The following is a 19,357-nucleotide window of genomic DNA, read 5'->3' on the forward strand; positions in this document are numbered from 1 at the left end:
ATGACCTGAGCTGAAAGCAAGAGATGAACGCTTAACTGACTGCTGAGATGAGATCATAAAGGAAAAATATTGCTTTGGGCCGGGGGCTTGTCAGAAGAGCATTGCCTCGTGTGATGTGAGGGAACATAAAGGTCTCAGGTGGGAAAAACCCCATGTCAAGCTGAACAGGGTTATAGGGCAAGGGACAGACGCCCCTCCTCCACAGTCTATCAGGAAGGACCCCTGGAGTCCAGCAGGGCTTTGTCGGGCCACCCTCCACCGCAAGGGCTGGGGTAACTAACTGAGAACACATGAAGGAACGGGGTGGCATGGGGTCCCTCCAAGGGCTCTGTCAAAGCCACACAACAAGAAATCTCAACCTTACTCAGGGTAAACCTGTCTTTACCTTAAGAGAGGAAAAATGGTAGGAAGTCACAGTAACCGTCTGGCTGATCTTCTACGGGAAAGAGCATTTTCTAACTGAAATCACCCATTTCTTGTCATAATCAAACTTCCAGAATAGTTGCCAGGTTCCCTTCTTTGTCCAATTCTAGAAGATGAGGAGATGCTCAGTGGGCATCACAGACCCAGGGAGGGGCTGGGGAGTTCTCCTCAGCACCCAGCACAGAGTTTAGGGCCTCCTGGGACCTGTCACTAGAAAGGAGGCCAACGTCATGTCAGGTTTGGCATGTCAATGGTTTCAGAGAATTCGGTCTCCAAGAGTACGTCTCTTTGACCTGCTTTCAATACTTTCTGTGACACTGGGACTAAACAGTAGCATGTCTCTGTGGGACACCTGCTGCTGAGGGGAGTCATGGTGGGAACAAGTCTAACCAGGACCCAGGCCCGAGGCCGGACCAAAGGGGCGGTGGTGGCCCAGTGCTGTTCTGAATGACAAGGATGGCTACAGACTGCCTTCCATGGGAAGTGGGTGACCAGAAATCAAACGGTTTTCTTGTTACCAGGGTCCTCAAACTGGTACATAAGGAAATGAAACAACTGTAACATCACGACCGGGGTTTGAATTAGGAACATCACAACCCTGATGATTTCTGGTTCCTAGGGTCACAAAATACAGACCACTGGACATCGTATGCCTCCCGACAGATGTACCCACCACTGCCCATGAAGAATTCCTGCCCCACCGTCTGACTGGGGTCTGCTGATCTGGTGACCACTCGGGAAATGCAGGAGACAGAGACCCGAGAGTCAACCGATAAACTCCAGGATGTGGGAAGTCGACTGAAAAAAAGAAAAAAAAATCCAGTTTTCTCAAAAATAAATTGCAAGGAAAAATACACAAAAGAAATGGAAGGAGGAATTAGAGGTTAAAGATATTTAACAGACCTACCCACCGACTGCTCTGCATGGGCTGCATGGGCCTTGTGTATGCATGCGCACACACACACACACACACCCCAGTTGGTGAAATTTGAATCCTGGCCCGATATTTGATAGCACTATAGGGTTCTTGCTCATTTTCAAGGTATAATGTTATATTATGATTAACATGACTTTCTGAAATAGTCCTTATAAAAACACATACTCAGATATAGATAAGAAAGGAAGAGAGGAAGGAGGAAGGAAGGGCCATCTTTGAAGTAAATGTATTCTCTAGAACTCCAGACTTAACAGACGTGGGGCCACAAACATGAAACCTTTGGGGTCGTGGGATCCCATAATGTCTCCTACCAGCAACGTGCGGGGTTTCTCACGAAGGAGGTGAGCTGCTGGTTCTGGAAGCTGTCCATGACTGTCTCTAGTAGGCTCCCATTTAGTGAAGGATGAAATGGAAAAACTAATTTTCTAAGAGTTCACGTGATACCCAACGTTGCCAGTGTATCTGCTCCATGAAGCGAGGGTCGGTTTTCTATATATACTCTAGAAGACACAAGCCTTGTTACTCTAGAAAATGAAACACGATATCCTTCCAAATTCGGAATAAGGACTTGATGGGGCCGTAGAAGGCCTGAGAGGGGAAGCCTTGCCCAGGAATGGGGAGGACGAAGATGATCTCAGGCTCTATTTACTGACTCTTGCCGTGGGCTCTCAGCACGTAGCCCCCACGTCATCCATGGACCAGCGCGGTGAGGACGAGCGGGGCCATGCCCCCTGCTTGACAGATGAAGACACTGAAGTAGAGGATATGCTCCGGGTCAAAATGGCAGAGACGAGAAGCTCTCTAGATCCCAAAACTCTTAGACCCCAACCACTGCCTACCAGAGCATCTGGCAAAACAGACATGAGAAACACTGGGGATGTAGGGGAGATGGGGCGTGGGCAGAGGTGGGTTAGAATTGGGCTGATGAAACCCACGAGGTGCATTTTTTGTCTTGCTGACTGTTGACTGTGTGTGTTAAATCCTCCAGGCATCGACCTGAACCCTCTCTTGCCCACCAGCTCAGCCTGTGTGGATCTCAGCCTGCCATCCCTCGGCCACCTGACGGTGCAGCAGGAACTTGGGTGCTCTTCGGCTCATTCTTGGTATCTCCTGGCCCTTCTGACGTGAGCCCCCAAACCGGATGACCACAAAGGGTGCACAGGTCCCTCCGTTTCTGGTTCACTTCTTCAGGTGGAACCCCCCCACCTCCAAATTAAGGGCCATTTCAGATTACTTTTCCTTTTGCTAACTGGCCTCCCTCTTCTAGTATTTTTTTTTCTGGGACCTAGGCATAGAATTTATTTGTGTCCCCGGCCCCAGTAATCCTTACACTATCCAGAAACCTGGACTCTCTGGATTCTTTACTGAGCCTCAAATCTCTCAGCAGATTTCATTTCTATTACCTTTTATCATTTTTTAATTACACAAGGCAAAACATGCTCGAGCACAGGATTAAAAAAAAAGTCTCCGTCAACTATAAAGGGACTGCCGACCTAAGACGGTTAGACTCCTTCTTTATTTGGAACAGAGGAGATCTTGATTTATTGATGGGCAGATGGCCCCTTCTTGAGGACACGCGAGGGACACAGCTTCTAATAAGAGTAACATGTCCTTATGGGGCACACTGGCTGCTCGCGGCCTGCCAGCAGCTGGTGGAGGGCTGCTTCTCCTTTTCTCCACGCCTGGATCCCCATGACAGCTGAGAGCCTTAATAAAGCAAGGTGCGCCTGGGAATGTGGGGTGAGGAAACCACCAGAGCACGGCCGTCTATTCTGCCCCAATAATCCCACTGTTACAGCAGCTGAGGCCAAGAGCGTCGGAGGCTGCCTGCTGGCGCCGAGCGGGGCTCCTGTGACCCTGAGCAATGCTGAGACATTCCGGAGACTCTCCTGCCCCTCGAGGCAGGCCACCAGCAGCCGGGGGCCCAGGGTGGCACCGATTATTTTTAGCTGAGATGTTTCAGGCTTTCCATGGCGACGAGGAGCAAGAAGCCCCACCACCTGGGCATTTGTGGGCCTTCTCCGTGTTTTATCAAATCCGATGTGGCCCTCACTCGGGAGTCCTAAGAGAGTCAGCAGAGCAGGTTAGCAGATGCCCTTAGACCGCCTTTCCCAGAAACCCGACACTAGTTGCCGAGAGTCGTGGCAGCTACAGAAAGTGGACAGTGTCACCAACACGGGTCACCCAGTGACCTAGGCACAGAAAGGTAGAAGAAAGAGGGAACCTGCGTCCCTGAGGACAGGAGAGGAAATAGAAGTACTCGGACAATAATGATGAGAAATAACACAAAACCCAGGGGTAAAGGGACATGGAGGAAGGCGAGGGGTGACACGCTTTTATGGACCGTAAGCAAGTCCACCCCATCAGCAGTGAGTGCAGGCCTCCATGCACAGCAAGAGCTCAGGGCCCCTACGGAGCTGAGTTCCCAGCAGAAAAGTGAACTGGTGGGAATCTGCGTCCTTGGGGAAAACACATTCTTTCTATACTGACCCTCTGCCTCCAGGATCTGGAATTAAGAGTAACACCCCAGCGGGGGGCTCTTTACAAATCTATGAGCCATCCTACCCATGAACTTGATTTTCTTGGCCTTCTGAAACAATGCGTGTTTACAGTTCACACTGGCTCCTAGGCCTGAGGAGAGAATCAGGTATCAAAGAGGAAGCCCTTGAGGGAGGGTGTTATGGTGCGAAGGCTGGAGTCCCATAGCTCCTTGCTCCAGGGCCCGAGCCCTCCGCTGCTAGAAGTTTCTTTACATGCTCCTTTCTTCATCTATCACTTAACCAACTGCCTGCTCGGGGCCCAGGGACAGGGACTAGGAGAAGCAGATGTCCCCAAGAAGGCTAGCGCAGGAACAGGAGTGAGAACTCTTGTCCTGAGGCCTCAAGGCTCAGAGTGGGGAGGGCAGGGAGCGGGGTGGGCATACATTTCCAAACAGGGCTAGGCCTCAGCTCTGGGTGCGATTAGCCTCCGTAGCGCTGTGCCTATTTTGGGCCTGGGGGTTTCTGTCCCGTGGGCAACAGGCTGGTTGAGGCCTGAAGAGCAAGGCGTACTTTGTGAGTGCCCCTTTGCAAAATTCATTCTTTGCTCATGAGCCATCCGGAAATAGGTGATGGGCTGAATATGGCCCCACGGCTTTTTTGTTTACTCATTCCCTCTGACGTGTAGGGAGTGCCACTGTATTTCCCCCAATCCCGTGCCCAGGAAATTCAGCATATCCTGCAATCATAATGGCAGAAGAGCTTCAGTTGCTTTTCTCCTTCAGTCGGTGGCAGACAGGGCATCCTGGCTCCATTCCCAGGGCAAAAGCCGGCTTTTCCGAATAATCGTCCTCAGCCAGGAGCTCTGATTTCCTCCTTCTTTGTTTCCCCCAGGGGGCCCGCCAGCTCGTGGCTGTCTGAGCCACGCTTGGCCTCACGCTGGAGGGCCTGCAGGTTTCTGGGAGGGGAGTAGGTTGGGGATGGGAGCCCCTCTCTGGGCTGTGGAGGGTGGGGTACACTCTCTGCTCAGTCACAACTCTCACCGGGAGAAGCCCACTGAGCAGTCAAGGCAGGAGGCAGAGTGGGAGCCCCTCTCATCCCCCACTCCGAGGCTTGGGCGCCTGGCTCCTGACCGTGCTGCTGAAGGAAGACAGGAGAACTTGCCCACGCCTGCCGGGCGCTGTGTTAGGCACCGTCCTGACGGACACTACCCGGATCATTTCCACCCACCGCCCACGAGGCAGCCAAGGCCGTCAGCCGGCTGACATACAGGATGATGTTGGAGAGCTAGACATGACCCGGTTTTTTACCTGACAAGTGACCTGCTTTCAGTCCCACAGTAAATCCAGACTGGAACAAGGTCTTAAGTGTAGTGTAACGGGTGACCAGTAATGTGCCTGATAAGATCTGTGGCCGCAATTCATCTCCCCATGGCCAGAAGTGTGCTGCTGCGCAAGGTTCATTCTCACCTTCTGAAAAATGGGTTCTGTGGGACATGACAGGAGGCCATCCCCTCCGGGAAGAGCAACACGTCAGCTGTGGTCCTTGGCTGGTCCTTTGTACTGGGGGAAGCCTTAAAGAGAGTGTCTTCTGTGCCTTCCTCTCTCCCCTTCCTCTGTGTCCCCTGAAGGAAGGCTCAGAGTGGTGACGCCAGCTGGGCTGCCCTCAAGCCAGAAGTAAGTCTCATCAACGATGAGGGGCCCTGAACTTTGGAACCCCAGACAGCTCCATAGGCTGGGATTGGAACTCCTGCCCGTGGCCCCAGGCACTGGGCACACACAGCTCCCTGGGCCTGGGTCCCACCCACCCTTCTCCCATTGAAGCTCTATTTTGCCTCGTATCCTGGGTGACATACTGCTTTTGATTCATTGCCTGAAATTTGCGGCTGAAGATGAACATGGGCTGTGTGTGCGTGTGTGCGCACGTGTGCTCTAGCCATCTCTGTAAGGACAAATTAACAGTCCTGTGTGCTTAAATCATTCTGAGCCTCTGAGATAAAGACAGTGGGAATATCCATCCTGGTCTGCAGCAAGAGGAAGAAGCAAGTTTGTTAGGCTCTTCTGCCTTGTATGGTTTGACTCAAGCCCCTATTTGGACATTAAAGGTTAGTGATTTGAAGATGTGGTGATCTGGGTTACACACAGGTCACAAGCCATTTGGCCAACAGTCTAGGGTTCAAGGCAACCAACGTCACAGCTGAGTCTACTCACATTGGCTCCTACAGCTCAGTCCTTAGGCTTTTTTGGAAACACGACTCCGATCTGTCCCTGCTCTGCACAGACACCATCCATGGCCCCCTCTGCCCCTGGGCTGAGTGCACAGGCCCCAGACACACACCTGACACCCACACGCCCCAGCTAGTCATCGGTATCCACCACAGGTTGCCTCCTGATTGTACACATCTCTGGGGACACGTTCATATTCCCCTGACCCCCTCTAAGTAGGACTTGTGACGTTGTGACTTACTTCCTTGCCTACCTTGGTACTTCAGTTCCTACCCTCATACCCTGCGTTTTCAAACTTGCACACACACGGAGCCTCGGCACTGCAGCCACACCGGAGCAGCAGTAGCAAAATCGAGTTTCAGCGTGAGCTTTGCTCCCAGTTTCCTTCATAATCGTAAACAAGGACAAGGGGAAGTGACTGCTTCGAGACCACCGCTCAGGTCTAGCCCAGCTGACTGCGTCATGGGAACTTTCCGCCTGGGGGTACCCAGCCCGTGGGGACTGAGCCCCAGCGACACTACCGCACACTTTCTGTGTCCTGACTCGCCTGTTCGCATAGTGCCGGGCTGCCCTGCCACAACGGCCACCCGCCAAGCCCTGGGTGGGGTCCGGCAAGGCAGATGTTCCACATCCCATGCGCTGGGCCAGTCTTCACTAGGTGGGCGCCACTGCTCCCCGCCGACACCTCGGGCCCCGTGGGAGGAAGGGACCACAGAGGAGCTGGGTCGCTCTGGCCGAGTGCTGGGGGCAGCGGTGGGGGCGGCGGAAGCGGGGGGGGGGGAGCCCCACCCCGATGTCCTTTGCAAGCGCTTTGCTAGAAAAGCCCTGCGCAGGCTCCGTGCCGCCTCGGGAAGCCAAGGCCAAAGGAGAACACACCAATACCAGCCCAGTCTTCACCTGAAACGCCGCTCTTTGCCCATCGCGGGTTCCCGTGCCTCCAATCCGACGGGAAACCCATGGCGTTGCAGCACGTTCATCGCGTTCATTACCAAGGACTCCGCTGTCTCTTCTCCCGATTCCGCGCTCACCGTCCTCACCCCGCCCCGCCCGGGCCGCGGAGACGCGGTCTGTGCTCCAGCCTCGAAGGCCTATAGAAAGGGCGGCCCGCGTGCCCCTGCCTTCTAGAACCTTCCCCGGCCCCGCATGGCTTGATCTGGCCTGTTTGCTGGAGCTATCACCGCCTACCACCTCCTCCAGCGCACGGCTGAGCTCTTGCGCCTTCCTCTCCCTCTCGTTTTGGGAGGAAACTTTTCATTCCTCCCCCCCGTCCCGGGGTGCCCCAGTGTTTGTCACAGCATCTGGGGGACACCTCACCCTCCGCCCCTGCAGGTTTCAGTGAGAGAAGACCGGCCCACGAAACCAATGGCAACGCCGGCCACCTCCCTCTAGAAGCACCGGTTGCCTAAGCACCCCAGGCCGGGGCCACACCCATGGCCAGGGACGCCTGCACCTCTGGGGGAGCAGTCCCAGCCCCTCCGTCCCCATGAGTTTCTAAGCCCCCTCAGGTGGAAGACACCCGCCCCGACCAGGCTCAGGCCGACTGCGCGGGGGCTGCCACCTGCAGGCGGGAGCGGGTACTGCTGCTGGCTGCTGGGATCACAGGCTGGCGGGGGGCGGGTGGCGCGGAGGGACATCACAGGTTTTATGGACTCAGAACCATCTTCTACCCAGCAGTGGTTCCGCTGTACAAACCTCCCCGTGACCTCCAGGCCAAGCCCTTCTGAGAGCCTGCCTCCGCCTGTCACCATTTACACGGGTGGGCAGCCCCAGGGGCTGGCAAGATGCTTTGACAGAAGGCTGAACTCTGCCTTGAGAGATCCATCCTTCTGGTCCTGGGTCTGCAAGATGGAGAAACAGACAGAACAAACCTGCTCTCCTGGTTCTGTGGGGAATCACAAAACAGCTACCATTTCCTATAACACCGTGTCTACCAAAGGAGCAGAGCCCCAGTTCCTGTTCCCTGCCCTTCCTTCCCGGTTACCCTCTGCAGATTGTGCTTGGCTGGGAATATCTCTTCATCACCTGCAACACCCAGGACTTAGTCTAAATTTAAAAATGTAGAGAGGGGAGGAACCTGGGTGTCTCAGTCGGTTGGGTGTCTGAGATAATTTCTGCAGGAGTCACGTTCTCCGGGTCATTCGATCGAGCCCCAGGCCACGCTCTGGGCTCAGTAGGGAGCCTGCTTGAGATTCTCTCTGGCCTTCTTCCTCTGCTCCTCCTCCTCTCTCGGAATAATATATGTTCATTATTAAAATATATTTGTAAGACATAAAATGAAATAGAAGTGCCTCTACCCCCTCCACTGCCCTCTCACTTCTCGTTCCCATGGTCCGAGGCTGGGGTCGGCAGCAGGGCCAACACCATTGTTAACAGGTTAGTGCACCCAGAACTGAATGTCATATTCTTGTAGCAAGAGGGCAACATCCTCTCTGAGCCAGACTCTTCATCTGTAACCTGAGGAATTACAGGCCCTGTCCTAGAGATCAGTAGTAAGACACGAATGCAGGGCCTAGCCTGTCACATACTGTGTTTGCATGTTAGTTCTTTTTTTTTTTTTTAAGGCTTCATTTATTTGACAGAGAAAGACAGCGAGAGAGGGAATACAAGCAGGGGGAGTGGGAGAGGGAGAAGCAGGCTTCCCCGCGGAGCAGGAAGCTCGACATGGGCTCGATCCCAGGACCCCCGGGATCACGACCTGAGCTGAACGCAGGTGCTTAATGACTGAGCCACCCAGGTGCCCCAGCATGTTAGTTCTTAAAGACTAACTGAATGGTCGGAAGCAGACAGACGCACCAAATACGTTTCTCCCCTGCTTATTATACTCACACATAGCAGCTCATGTCGATGAGTTAAATTGGTCCCAAAACCCAAATGCCCAGAGCATCTGCTAAGAAGTTGTAAGCAGAGGAGGCTCCCTCTAAACCAGCGAGCGTTGACCAATGTGACCACCAGAGGGCAATGGCGGGCCGCATATGGAAGGCCTGCTTCCAGGCCGGTGGGAGGCAGGCCCCGCAGAGCAGAGCTGTGGGGCTGCTGCCTAGATTCTGGCTGCCTCCAGGTGAGCCTGGGGTTACCCTGTCTGCTAATCTGCTCAGATCTGCCCTCAGCCGAGCCGCCTGGTACCAGGGAAGCCAGAACAGGGTGCCCCCTACATACTACAAATGGGCACAAGATGTTGGCCCCAACATCTTGTGCCCATCTGTAGTATGGGGCCGCTTCAGTGTCTTGGAGCTCAGCCGCTGTTCTCACCTCCCCCAGCAGAACTGGCCCATCCATTTGTCCATTTTGCTCCTCGCCACTCACTCATGTGCACCTGTGGCCCATTAGTCCTGAAGTTACAGCATTTCCTGCTGCGCCCTACACCAAAGCTGTTTCTCAGCTGCTCGGGTCAGAGAGATACAACCAGCCGCTCCAGGCTCCACACCAGAGAGCTGGTCACCGGCTGGTATTTACCATCTGCTCTGCGTCAGGCACCCTCCTCTCTGCCACCCTTTCCCTGCCCAAGGCAGGCCAAGAAGGGGTGGCTTCCCCGACACGGAATGAATTTTCTGGGGCCTCCAGATCATAACATCTCAGAGCTGCTCGCCGCAAGGTTGCCCCCACACTATCCTGACCTTGAAATCTCAAATTGCCAGGACGCACTCCTGGTCAGACCCTGCTGTGCTCCTCTAGCTAAATTCAGAATGGCGACAGCTCCTTCCCCGCCAAACGGATTCAAACCTCAGTCAGCCCTTATGACGGTCTCACCCAGGCCCGAGGCTCTTCCCCTTTTCACACCATTCCTACCGAAATGTAAAGGAAACACTCACAGAGTCTACTTCCAGGACAGTTCAGATGTCAAATAGCCTCTCTCTGAGCCAGACATGCAAATACTCTTGGACTTGGCAGTCACCTGCCTTGTTGACTTAGGGGCTCCCCTGCCCCACCCTTGGCTGGAGGTTCGAATTCGAGAACGTTTTGATTATGCATTACTCCTTCAAGGAAAATACGAGAAAGTGTTCTTTCACAATTATACAGCTTTAGAAAAACGGGAGTCAGTCGAGTCCTTGCCATGAGAACTACAGACTATTTTAAGAAAGGGGAGAGGAAGGATATAAGGAATCAGAGGGTTTAGCGCCACTTAAACCAGAGAGATCATAAAATCCTTGTGGGGGATTTATCTCTAAGATGGAATTTAGCTGACTGAATGATACAAGATACTCAAGACAGCAATAAAAGAAGGGAAGATCTCAGCCCTTTTAGTCACTCCAGGAGAAGGACAGAAATGCACCAGAGAGGTTCACAGTCAAGAGAAGCCACGTGGACCGGGGGTCTCATGCACTTTATGTACTAATGAGAACTAATCTGCCCACGTGGGAGGATCAGAGAGGACGTGATTGTTAAAATGAGAGTCGAAGGTCATAGGACAAGGTGTTCGAGAGGTCACCTGATGGCCTGAGGTTCAGAGTACCAACGAAGTCCCATTCCTCGAAAAGGACCATAGAATCTAGAGGCCAACAGCCTCCCTGCCTCAGCAGCCTCAAGGTTCTTGTGAGCACACTGTCAATGATAAGAAGCCCAAACCACCAGGAAATGGTAAATTCCTGTTTATTCTGTGGGAGAGGACGGAAGCAAAAGACCACATGTAGGATTCCATCTGGGTGAAATCCAGAATAGGCCAATCCATAGGGACAGAAATAGGTTAGTGAGTGACTGTTCCATTGGATGGAGTGTCTTGGGGTGTTGAAATGCTCTAATATTAGACTGTGGTGATGTTTGTACATCTCGGTGAATATACGAAAAGCCTCTGAACTTTGGATAGGTGAACGTTGTGACTTGTGAACTCTATCTCTATAAAGCTGCAAAGACACAAGGGAGGTCGGAAGGTATGTGATAAATGTAAATAATTAGAAATATTCCCTTAGAAGTTATTCCAAACTTTAGCAGTATAAAGGGATTAGACTCATTTACCTAGAGAATTCACAGCATGGAAAATACCATTCTCAGGCAGTGCTGGAGAAAGGAGGTGTTTTTAATAAAGCCTGAATAGTTGAATTCTGTTAAAAAGATTAGAGAAGGAAATATAAAACATACCCTCAATCCAAGAGAATGACGGGCTCTTGGAAAAGGGGCCCAGAAGACCATATGATCCTTCAGATATAATCTCTTATTTAATGGATGAAGAAGCAGTCCAAAACAGCACAAAAGGTTTTAAAATGGAAAATGTGTCTTTCCTACCTCAGTTCATCAAGTCACCTTCCCTAAAGTAATCGCTATTTCCAGGTTCTTGTATATCCTTCCCGAAATGTTCTGTTGGTGTGCGAGGTCATACAGGCACACACCTCCCCGTTCCAACTAGACTAAAAGGAGGAGAAATGCACATTAATCTTAAGGAAGGATTTCCTTACCATAAGAGCAAGCCCTCAGAGTTACTCTAACATTTCTATATCGAGGAAACATTTCTTTTTCTTATTTAAACACACAGAGAAACGGGGCAGCAAGTGCCAGAGTCTAATAAATTTATGCCCCACATCAGGACTGCGTCTCAGGGACACTCACATAGCTCATTGACTCAAAAGCGTACACAGAGGGGAGCCTGGATGGCTCAGTGGGTTAAGCCGCTGCCTTCGGCTCGGGTCATGATCTCAGGGTCATGGGATCGAGCCCCACATGGGGCTCTCTGCTCAGCAGGGAGCCTACTTCCCTCTCTCTCTCTGCCTGCCTCTCTGTCTACTTGTGATCTCTCTCCGTCAAATAAATAAATAAAATCTTAAAAAAAAAAAAAAAGCGTACACAGATGGAGACATAGATCCACAGTTCAGTGTTCCACGCTTTTCGTTAGCCAGACACCAGCCATTGGGTAACACAAGTACGTCGCTGTCCCTCTGATCTTAGGTGTATGTGGGAGCTCACCAACCTTACGACTGGCACGGGAGGTGGTGGTGGCACATAGTAGGATGATGGCTGACGCAGAAGGATGGAAACTTACACTGGCAGGAAGAAAGTGAAACACTGGCATGGTGCGCAGGGAAGGTGGCTAATTCTGTACATGGAGGCTAAGTGGTGACAGTGGTATCAGGGAAATTGCAGGCAATGTGATTCTCGGGTATGTTCATGGGGAAAAGGCAACATCATTGCAAGGTTCAGCATAAAGTTTGGCTTCTAAACAACTACCACATAAAATCTTGGTCTAGCTGGTAATATGCTGCTTTAGTACAGTAAAAAGGCTACTGCTTTGAAATACGGTAGCAAATGATGAGGAACACAGCCCAGGCTGCAGAGTCCCCTTGAAATTTGTTCACACTCCAAAGTATTTTTAGTTGAAGTAATTGTAGATGGTGGACAAAGCACTACTGGCCTCAAAACAAGATGGCTCCCAAACGAAAGGTCAGCAGATGCCGTCTCTGTAAGTCAAGCTGCAAGAAGGATGGGATTAGCTGTCTACAGGACAGCTTTCCAGAAGTAACCCATCTTGCAGAGTGACTTGGAGTGACCTTATGGAGGAGATTAAAGTGCCTGGCCTGAGTATGTCATTGGCCAGCAGCCAACCTCAACATGAGCCACCCCAACACTTGGGAGACTGTTGTGGTAAAGAGAATGCATGGCACGGTGGGGGTCCACATGAATATTTGAAAAGGGAAAATGGCACAATGAGCATCTGTCAGTGTGTCAATGGGAGGTCTGAAAGGCACTCTGGTTCCGGGTGGTTGACCCTGACCCTTTACACTGAAAGAGCCTTAAAAAAATGGAGGCCAGGCCATCAGCTCCCTGAAACTTGGTAACAGTGGTGTGTAAGAAGATCCAACATCTGTTTTGTGCTCACGGAGTAATCTTCTGATTTCATTCACTACGAACAGATTGCATTGGAACAAAGACTGGTTCCACGACTTGGACCCTGAGAGCTCCTTTTAGAAACAAATAAACTGGAGGGACGCCTGGGTGGCTCAGTTGGTTAGAAACAAATAAACTGGAATTCAGACATAAAAACTAGTCTCTTGTGAGTTTGGTTACTAATTTCTGGTGAACTTATTAGTCCTAGATGTCTTCAGAAAATATGTTCTTGAACTTCAATCTATCATTATTTCATCTAACATTTATTAAGCACCTACTCTAGACCACGAACCATGGTAGGGACAGGTAAGACCCACGGAAAACTCCTCAGGGAGTTTCCAGACACCCATGCGGACCAGGCCTGCCCAGGGGTTAAATACGGACCCTTGTTATGGCAGAGCCTGGAGCGGGCAGTGAGCCTTCTCCTCCATCACTGAATCAGTACTTTATAATTTACCCATGAGATCAGGAAAATCAATTCATCCTAGATCTGTGAGGAAGGCCAGACATCATTATACCTGCCGGTTTTCAATCCTGCCTGCACATAATCACACGAAGAAGTTTTTTTAAAAATTCCGATTGTCTGGAATTTTTAGAGACATTCACTGAGTTGTCGGCAGAATGCCAGGCGTCAGTAATTCTAAAATTGCCCAAGTACTCAAAGGTGAAGGCTGGGCTGAGAATCACTGACCTAGTTCAACTCCTATATTTTCCAGGCAGGGAAGCTGAGACTCTGAACTGAAGAGGTGTGTCCGAAGGCAACGCTTACTAGGTGTAATGCTCAGGTGAGCACAGTGACTTATCGTACACTGGGCTGGACTATGATTTGGCTCAGGCAATGTCTCCTAAATGTAGTCATTTGCAAAATATCTTCATAATATCCACTAGAGACACATGCATCTTTATGTATTTAATATTTTTCCTTTTAAACTAATGACTTAATGGCTGAGCTTCGATACTTACTTTAGCCTTGCCCTCCGCCATAAACTGTTGTGAAATATGCCCAACATATGCATTTTAACAACAGTTAAAATGCAACAGATTTAGCAGGAAGCCACCTGAGTTCATGCTGCCTATCATGGCTAGTGTGTGCCACAGGGTCTGGGATCTGACAGCAGTGGGGAGCTTGGGAACATCTGGGCCAGGTGTGGCACACCTTTGTGAGCCCCTCATGTGGGGCTGAAGAAACTTCAGGTGACCAGAGGTACTAGGTAGGAGCTGACCCTCAGGGGGTTTGTCAGTGCTGGGAAGTACTCAGGTTGGGAGGAATGATTTACGACAAGGTTGGAGTGAGGCAGGAAGGAGCAATGTCAGAAGGATTTATTTTACCTCTTCTAGAAAGGCCACAGGTCACTCCTGTGATCAACATACCCTTAAACTGAAGCCACCTATCCATCACCTGGAATCTGCTGATGGAAACATGCTGAAATTGATCTAGAAGGAAGGAAAATACCATCACAGCATGCTTGCCAAGTAACCGCCCAGAGACATCCTTTAGTCTGGCTCATAACAACTCAGGATCTTGAATTTACCATTCCACTTAGCAAGACATTTTCTTTCTTGAATAAGCTCATTGGCCTTGAGAGCTTGTTTAACCATGTTCTAAATCAATATGCAATATTCCAGAGAAAGTAAAGAAAACTCTGCTTCAGGAAGAGTCAGTTCTCTGAGATCTGACCAACGAATTCTTCCTAATCTGGGCTCTGATGAGGAAGGTTCCCAGTTTTCAATTTGAGGAAAAATAGTGAAAAGAAGTGGGGAGCACAGCCTCACATGGAATTGAAATGACCCAGGGTCCTAACTAACCCTGTTTCCCAAAGATGACCAAGACTTTGTGTGCATGTCTCCCTCTCTCTTTAAATTTAGCAGATGTTTCAATGGCCCAGTGGTACCCCCCAAGGACACCGCTCGGATGGGCTCTGGTTCAAGTCCACGAGAGCACACAGACACAGAAGTTCAGTGTAGCAATTGTTATAGTAGAGGAAACCAGACACATCGTGGTCTGAGTAAGAAACTACGTCTATGAGTACAAGAATGGATGAATAAACCGCAAAGAGCTATACGGTGAGATGTACATAGCATTGAGAACGATGAATGTATCAATGTGGATAAACCTCTAACGAAAAGAAGAGTTGATGGGGCACCTGGGTGGCTTGGTAAACTAAGCATCGTTGACTCTTCATTTTTGCTCAGGTCATTCATTGATCTCAGGGTTGTGAGATCAAGCCCCCTGTTGGGTCCATGCTCAGCAGGGAGTCTGCTAGATTCTCTCTCTCCTTCTGTTCCTCCCCACACCTCTCTAAAAGAAAGAAATTTGATGGGGTGTCTGGGTGGCTCAGTTGGTTAAGCAACTGCCTTCAGCTTAGGTCATGACCCCAGAGTCCCGGGATCAATCCCACATCAGGCTCCAAGCTGCATGGGGAGCCTGCTTCTCCCTCTGACCTTCTCCTTCTCATCCTCTCTCTCACTGTCTCTCTCTCAAATAAATAAAAAAAATTTTTTTTTAAATTGATGAAAAACAACAAAAATAATCATATATACAGAGCCATACTACTTTGGTATAATTTGGTAAAATATAAAATAACGGTGCCTATTATTCATGGATACGCACATAAAATTAAAGTCTAAAACACTAGACAGTAAGATACACATTAATTTCAGGGACACAGTTGCTACTGCAATAAAGGCAGGAGATAAGGAACGATTATCATTATTATTATTACTACTATTACTATTATTAATTGCAATGATTTTAAAGGTCTAAAGCAAATATGGGAAGATGACAGCTGTGGAACCGAGATGGTGAGTCATGGATATTTGTTAAATGATTTCCCAGACTTCTTTGTCAGCTTGAAACTTCACAGTAAAAGAAAAAAAATCACTTGAGCTACTGAAGCTCAGAATTAAATGCACATATTGAATCCATTTGGCGGAAACATTTGCTTGCGGCAGAAAGGCCTGTATGGTCCATATTGAGGGATGAATGCAGAACTCATCTTTCGCCAGGTGGGCTGACACATGTAATATTGGCAGGAAGGATCTGCTTAAGAGTTAAGGAAATAACATTTAATTCACAAAATTTTATACATTTAAAAAAATTGAATTGAGAGTTTCCCTTATGGGACAGATTTTCTTTTGAAAAACACATGGCAAAAAAAATTTTTTTTCTTTCTTTCTTGAATTTCCTTAAAGAATGACAAACGTAACATACACTCATTTGAATGATCTAAGCAATAGGGAGATAGTTAAAAAGTTGGCAAACTCCCATCTCTTGTTCCAATTAAACCTCCACCCCACAAGTTAAGGCCAACAATTTGGAACGTAGCCCTTTACCATATTCTCTGTAAAATCTTACCAAATTCACAAAATTTTACAAAACTGTTTTCAAATTTTTTCCTACCAAGTCGATTTTTACATTTGAAGATGATATATTTTTACCAATGTGAACACAACCCATACTCGTCTTATAGAAATACAGAACGTGCCCATGAGTCAAAAGAAGGCAAACTCAAAGCATTTAAATGAGTGTGCGTTTTCGTTTGCTGTTTGAAAAAAGCCTAATACGAATTTAAATCCTGAATCAGAGGTTCAGGATGAATTCCACAAGCCAGCTCCCAGATGGCTGGCTTTGTTCATTCCCAACAGTCACTTGCCACGAGAGGACGTTAATGCCCCGGTGAGTCACCCAGAATGGTTTCCACTTGAGGCATTGTGTAATTTGGGTTGATAAAATCACTGATCGCACCTGAGGTTCAAGGTGCAGCTCACCTGTGACCCTGCCACACGCAGCCAGAAGTATGGTTGGGGACAGGATGCCCCACGCCCTTCCCCAGGCTGCTTGCTGGCTGTGGCTCATGGAGTCCCGCTTCACTCCCCGCCACCTTGTCCTTCCTTTCTCCTCTGTCCTACTCTCCACCACCTCCCTCACCCTACTTGTGAAGTGGGAGAGAAAGTCCAACTGGCAAAGTGTCACTCACCTCTCGGGTAACTGGAGCCCTTCAGCTGTTGGGTCCCTGTTTGGAAGGACATCTCAGCGTTTTGCCTGGGGCTCCTGGAACAGCCAACGTCCCACAAGGCTTCATTTGTCAGAGCAAGAGGCCCGACTTAGGTTCCTTACAAGGACTTTGCAAGAGCACTTAAAATAAGTTATGTTAGGTGCTGAGAGAAATCTCTCCAGAGTTGTCCCAGTCCCTTTCTGAGACTTCTGGTTCAAAAAACTTGCCCCTATCATAGTTTGAGGACCCTATCAGGTAGCCCTGGAAACTATGTGGGCGGGGCTGGTTAGCAACGAGGAAAAGCCTCAAAGACAGAATTCTCTCTCCAAGAAGAGGAAGGCCCGGAGGCTGGTGCGGGACAGATTTAGGAAACAGGAGAAGAGTAGGGACAAATTTCCTAAGTGTTTTGGGGTTGGGGGTTCGGACTTGTTGGATGAGGGGATGCTCCTTTGTGTTCTCTCTCCTGCCTTCCTGCCTTCATGCCTTTCTCCCTTCTTTTGTACTTCAACTCTGAAATGTTATTCTCCAAAACAGGTTATTGGGAAAATAGTATAATCAGCATTACCCCCAGATTATTTGGACAGGCCTTCCTGAGGCAGTTGCTGGTTGAAAAATTAACAAGTCTCTAGGGTCGCCTGGGTGGCTCAGTGGGTTAAATCCTCTGCCTTCGAGGGTCCTGGGATCAAACCCCGCATCAGCTCTGCTCAGCAGGGAGTCTGCTTCCCCCTCTCTCTCTGCCTGCCTCTCTACCTACTTGTGATCTCTGTCTGTCAAATAAGCAACTAAAATCTTAAAAAAAAAAAAAAAAAGGAAAGAAAAAATTAACAACTCTCACAGAAGGTACAACACCAAGAGTGAGCCCTCATGAATATTATGGGATTTGGGTAAGATGGTGCCTCAGTGTGGGTTTGTCGAATGTAACCAATGTACCATTCTACTGGGGGACGCTGATAACTGGGCACGCTGTGTGTGGCAGGGCCGGGAGGGAGGGACGGAGTGTGACAACTCTCTGACTTTCTGCTTGGTTTTTCAGTGAACATGATATTGCTGTTAAAAAAAAAAAATCTAGTAAAGAATCTCTTTTAAAGGCAACGGACACTGCCAGGAAGTAGAGACCGCTCTGTGCCCACCTATATATGGTAGCTGTTAAGCACACAAGGACAAAAGGGGAAAGAAACAGAACTTATAGATAGTCTCCAGGGCCTAATATCAGTAGGCACCTAGTCACCATGTGGGGACAAGGAGCCTTGGATGGGGGACACGTTCCCTTGCTTAGTGCCAAGAACCTTTGGCATTATCATTTACACAGGGAGATGCAAGTCTTCATAATCCAAGGCTCGGGCTCCCTCTCCTTGATCCCTAGGGGAGAGAAATCTGAGGACAGAATGAGCCTGCTGGGCTTGTCCTTCCAACGCTGCAAATCTGGCTGAGACATGAGGCCCAAGCTGTAAATCCCACCAGGGCTCTTCTCAGAAACCAAGTGATGGGATTATCTGACCTCAGTTGATCTACCAGACCCTGAGCTTCTCCCCTGACCCTGACGCCCAAGGAAATTGTTATCGATCGAATGTTATTCATCAGATACTAACACGAATCATGTATTATTACAAACTCAACATTTGCTGAGTCCTTCCTGTATACCTGTCAACGTTTGTTGAGTGTGTCACGTCCAACCTCTCTCTTGTTCTTATGTTCCTAGCTACAAAGAAAGTACTACTCTTGGGGCCATTTCACTGGTAATGCAACTGAGGTTGAGGGAGGGTTCATAATTTTCTAAACCCACAGTTACAGCAAGTTTTGCAGCCAAGGAAACCACTCAAGTCTGTTGCACACCAAAGTGCACTCTCTTGCCTCCTAAGTCCTGCTCTCCAGGTCTCAGTAATATTCGGGCATGACCAAAAGAGCCTTTGGGGTTTTATTGGTGGTTGCAAGCAGTTTCATAGTGCCCAGACCTGAACTGATCAAAGACCCTTTGTCTTTTACCTCTACGCAGCTCTCCAGATCCTTCTGTGCCCTGTGTTCCCTGCCATACCCTGTAGAGGAACCACTTGGACAATTACTTCTCTCAGATTTGTCTCTATTCTCTGTCTGGCAAAGCCTCCTTTAAGAATAAATGCCCATGTTGGGGTGCCTGGCTGCCTCGGTCTGTGAAACATGCGACTCTTAATCTCAGGGTCATGAGTTTAAGCCCCATGTTGGGTATGGAGCCTACTTGAAATTTTAATTTAACTTAATTCAATTTTTAAAAATTTTTAAAAAGGTTAAATGCTAGTGTTGTGTCCCCTCCTCAGTGAAACCTTTCCTAGCCTTGAGGGAATTTACTTTTCTTCCCCTCACAAAAATTTACTTTTTGTGTCCCCCTCAAATCTAGCCTCTAGCATATTGCTCTTCATTATTTGTGTGCATGCCCGTCTTTTCCACTGGACGCTGTGCAGGCAAAAGTTGTTTCATCTCTTGTCTTATCTTACTCATCTTCAGAGTGAGTTCCTA

At 49.3% G+C, this 19,357-nt stretch overlaps 1 protein-coding gene and 1 long non-coding RNA gene across 3 annotated transcripts in view; both read right to left on the bottom strand.

Annotated features, from left to right (window-relative positions):
- LOC125086748 (uncharacterized) overlaps window positions 1-19,357 on the bottom strand; it is a 101,664-nt gene that overhangs the window by 1,693 nt on the left and 80,614 nt on the right. Inside the window, exon 1 of one of the 2 annotated variants that reach the window (XR_007123257.1) lies at window positions 16,850-17,495. The exons of the other annotated variant lie outside the window; for it this stretch is intronic. This is a non-coding gene — a long non-coding RNA (uncharacterized LOC125086748). Of the gene's footprint in view, window positions 1-16,849; window positions 17,496-19,357 lie in introns of those variants that run through there. 2 annotated transcript variants of the gene reach the window in all.
- On the bottom strand, window positions 1,234-9,849 carry LOC125086743 (uncharacterized). Its single transcript, XM_047706090.1, has 5 exons — window positions 9,312-9,849; window positions 7,755-7,900; window positions 6,960-7,150; window positions 5,307-5,461; window positions 1,234-3,422 (listed from the first exon to the last, which is right to left on the bottom strand). Exons 1-5 carry the CDS (start codon window positions 9,367-9,369, stop codon window positions 2,953-2,955), a joined length of 1,020 nt encoding a protein of 339 aa, XP_047562046.1. The 5' UTR covers window positions 9,370-9,849; the 3' UTR covers window positions 1,234-2,952.

This window comes from Lutra lutra, chromosome 16, assembly GCF_902655055.1.
Source record: "Lutra lutra chromosome 16, mLutLut1.2, whole genome shotgun sequence".
NCBI classification, from domain to species: Eukaryota; Metazoa; Chordata; class Mammalia; order Carnivora; family Mustelidae; genus Lutra; species Lutra lutra.

Excerpts from the sequence above, each read along its gene's own strand:
- LOC125086743 (XM_047706090.1), bottom strand. The coding sequence starts at position 9,369 with ATGAGTGAGTGGCGAGGAGCAAAATGGACAAATGGATGGGCCAGTTCT. Across the intron at positions 7,901-9,311 it reads GGCCAGTTCTGCTGGGGGAG|ACCCAGGACCAGAAGGATGG; the intron begins GTGAGAACAGCG and ends TCCATCTTGCAG. Across the intron at positions 7,151-7,754 it reads GGCCTGGAGGTCACGGGGAG|GCCTTCGAGGCTGGAGCACA; the intron begins GTTTGTACAGCG and ends CCCTTTCTATAG.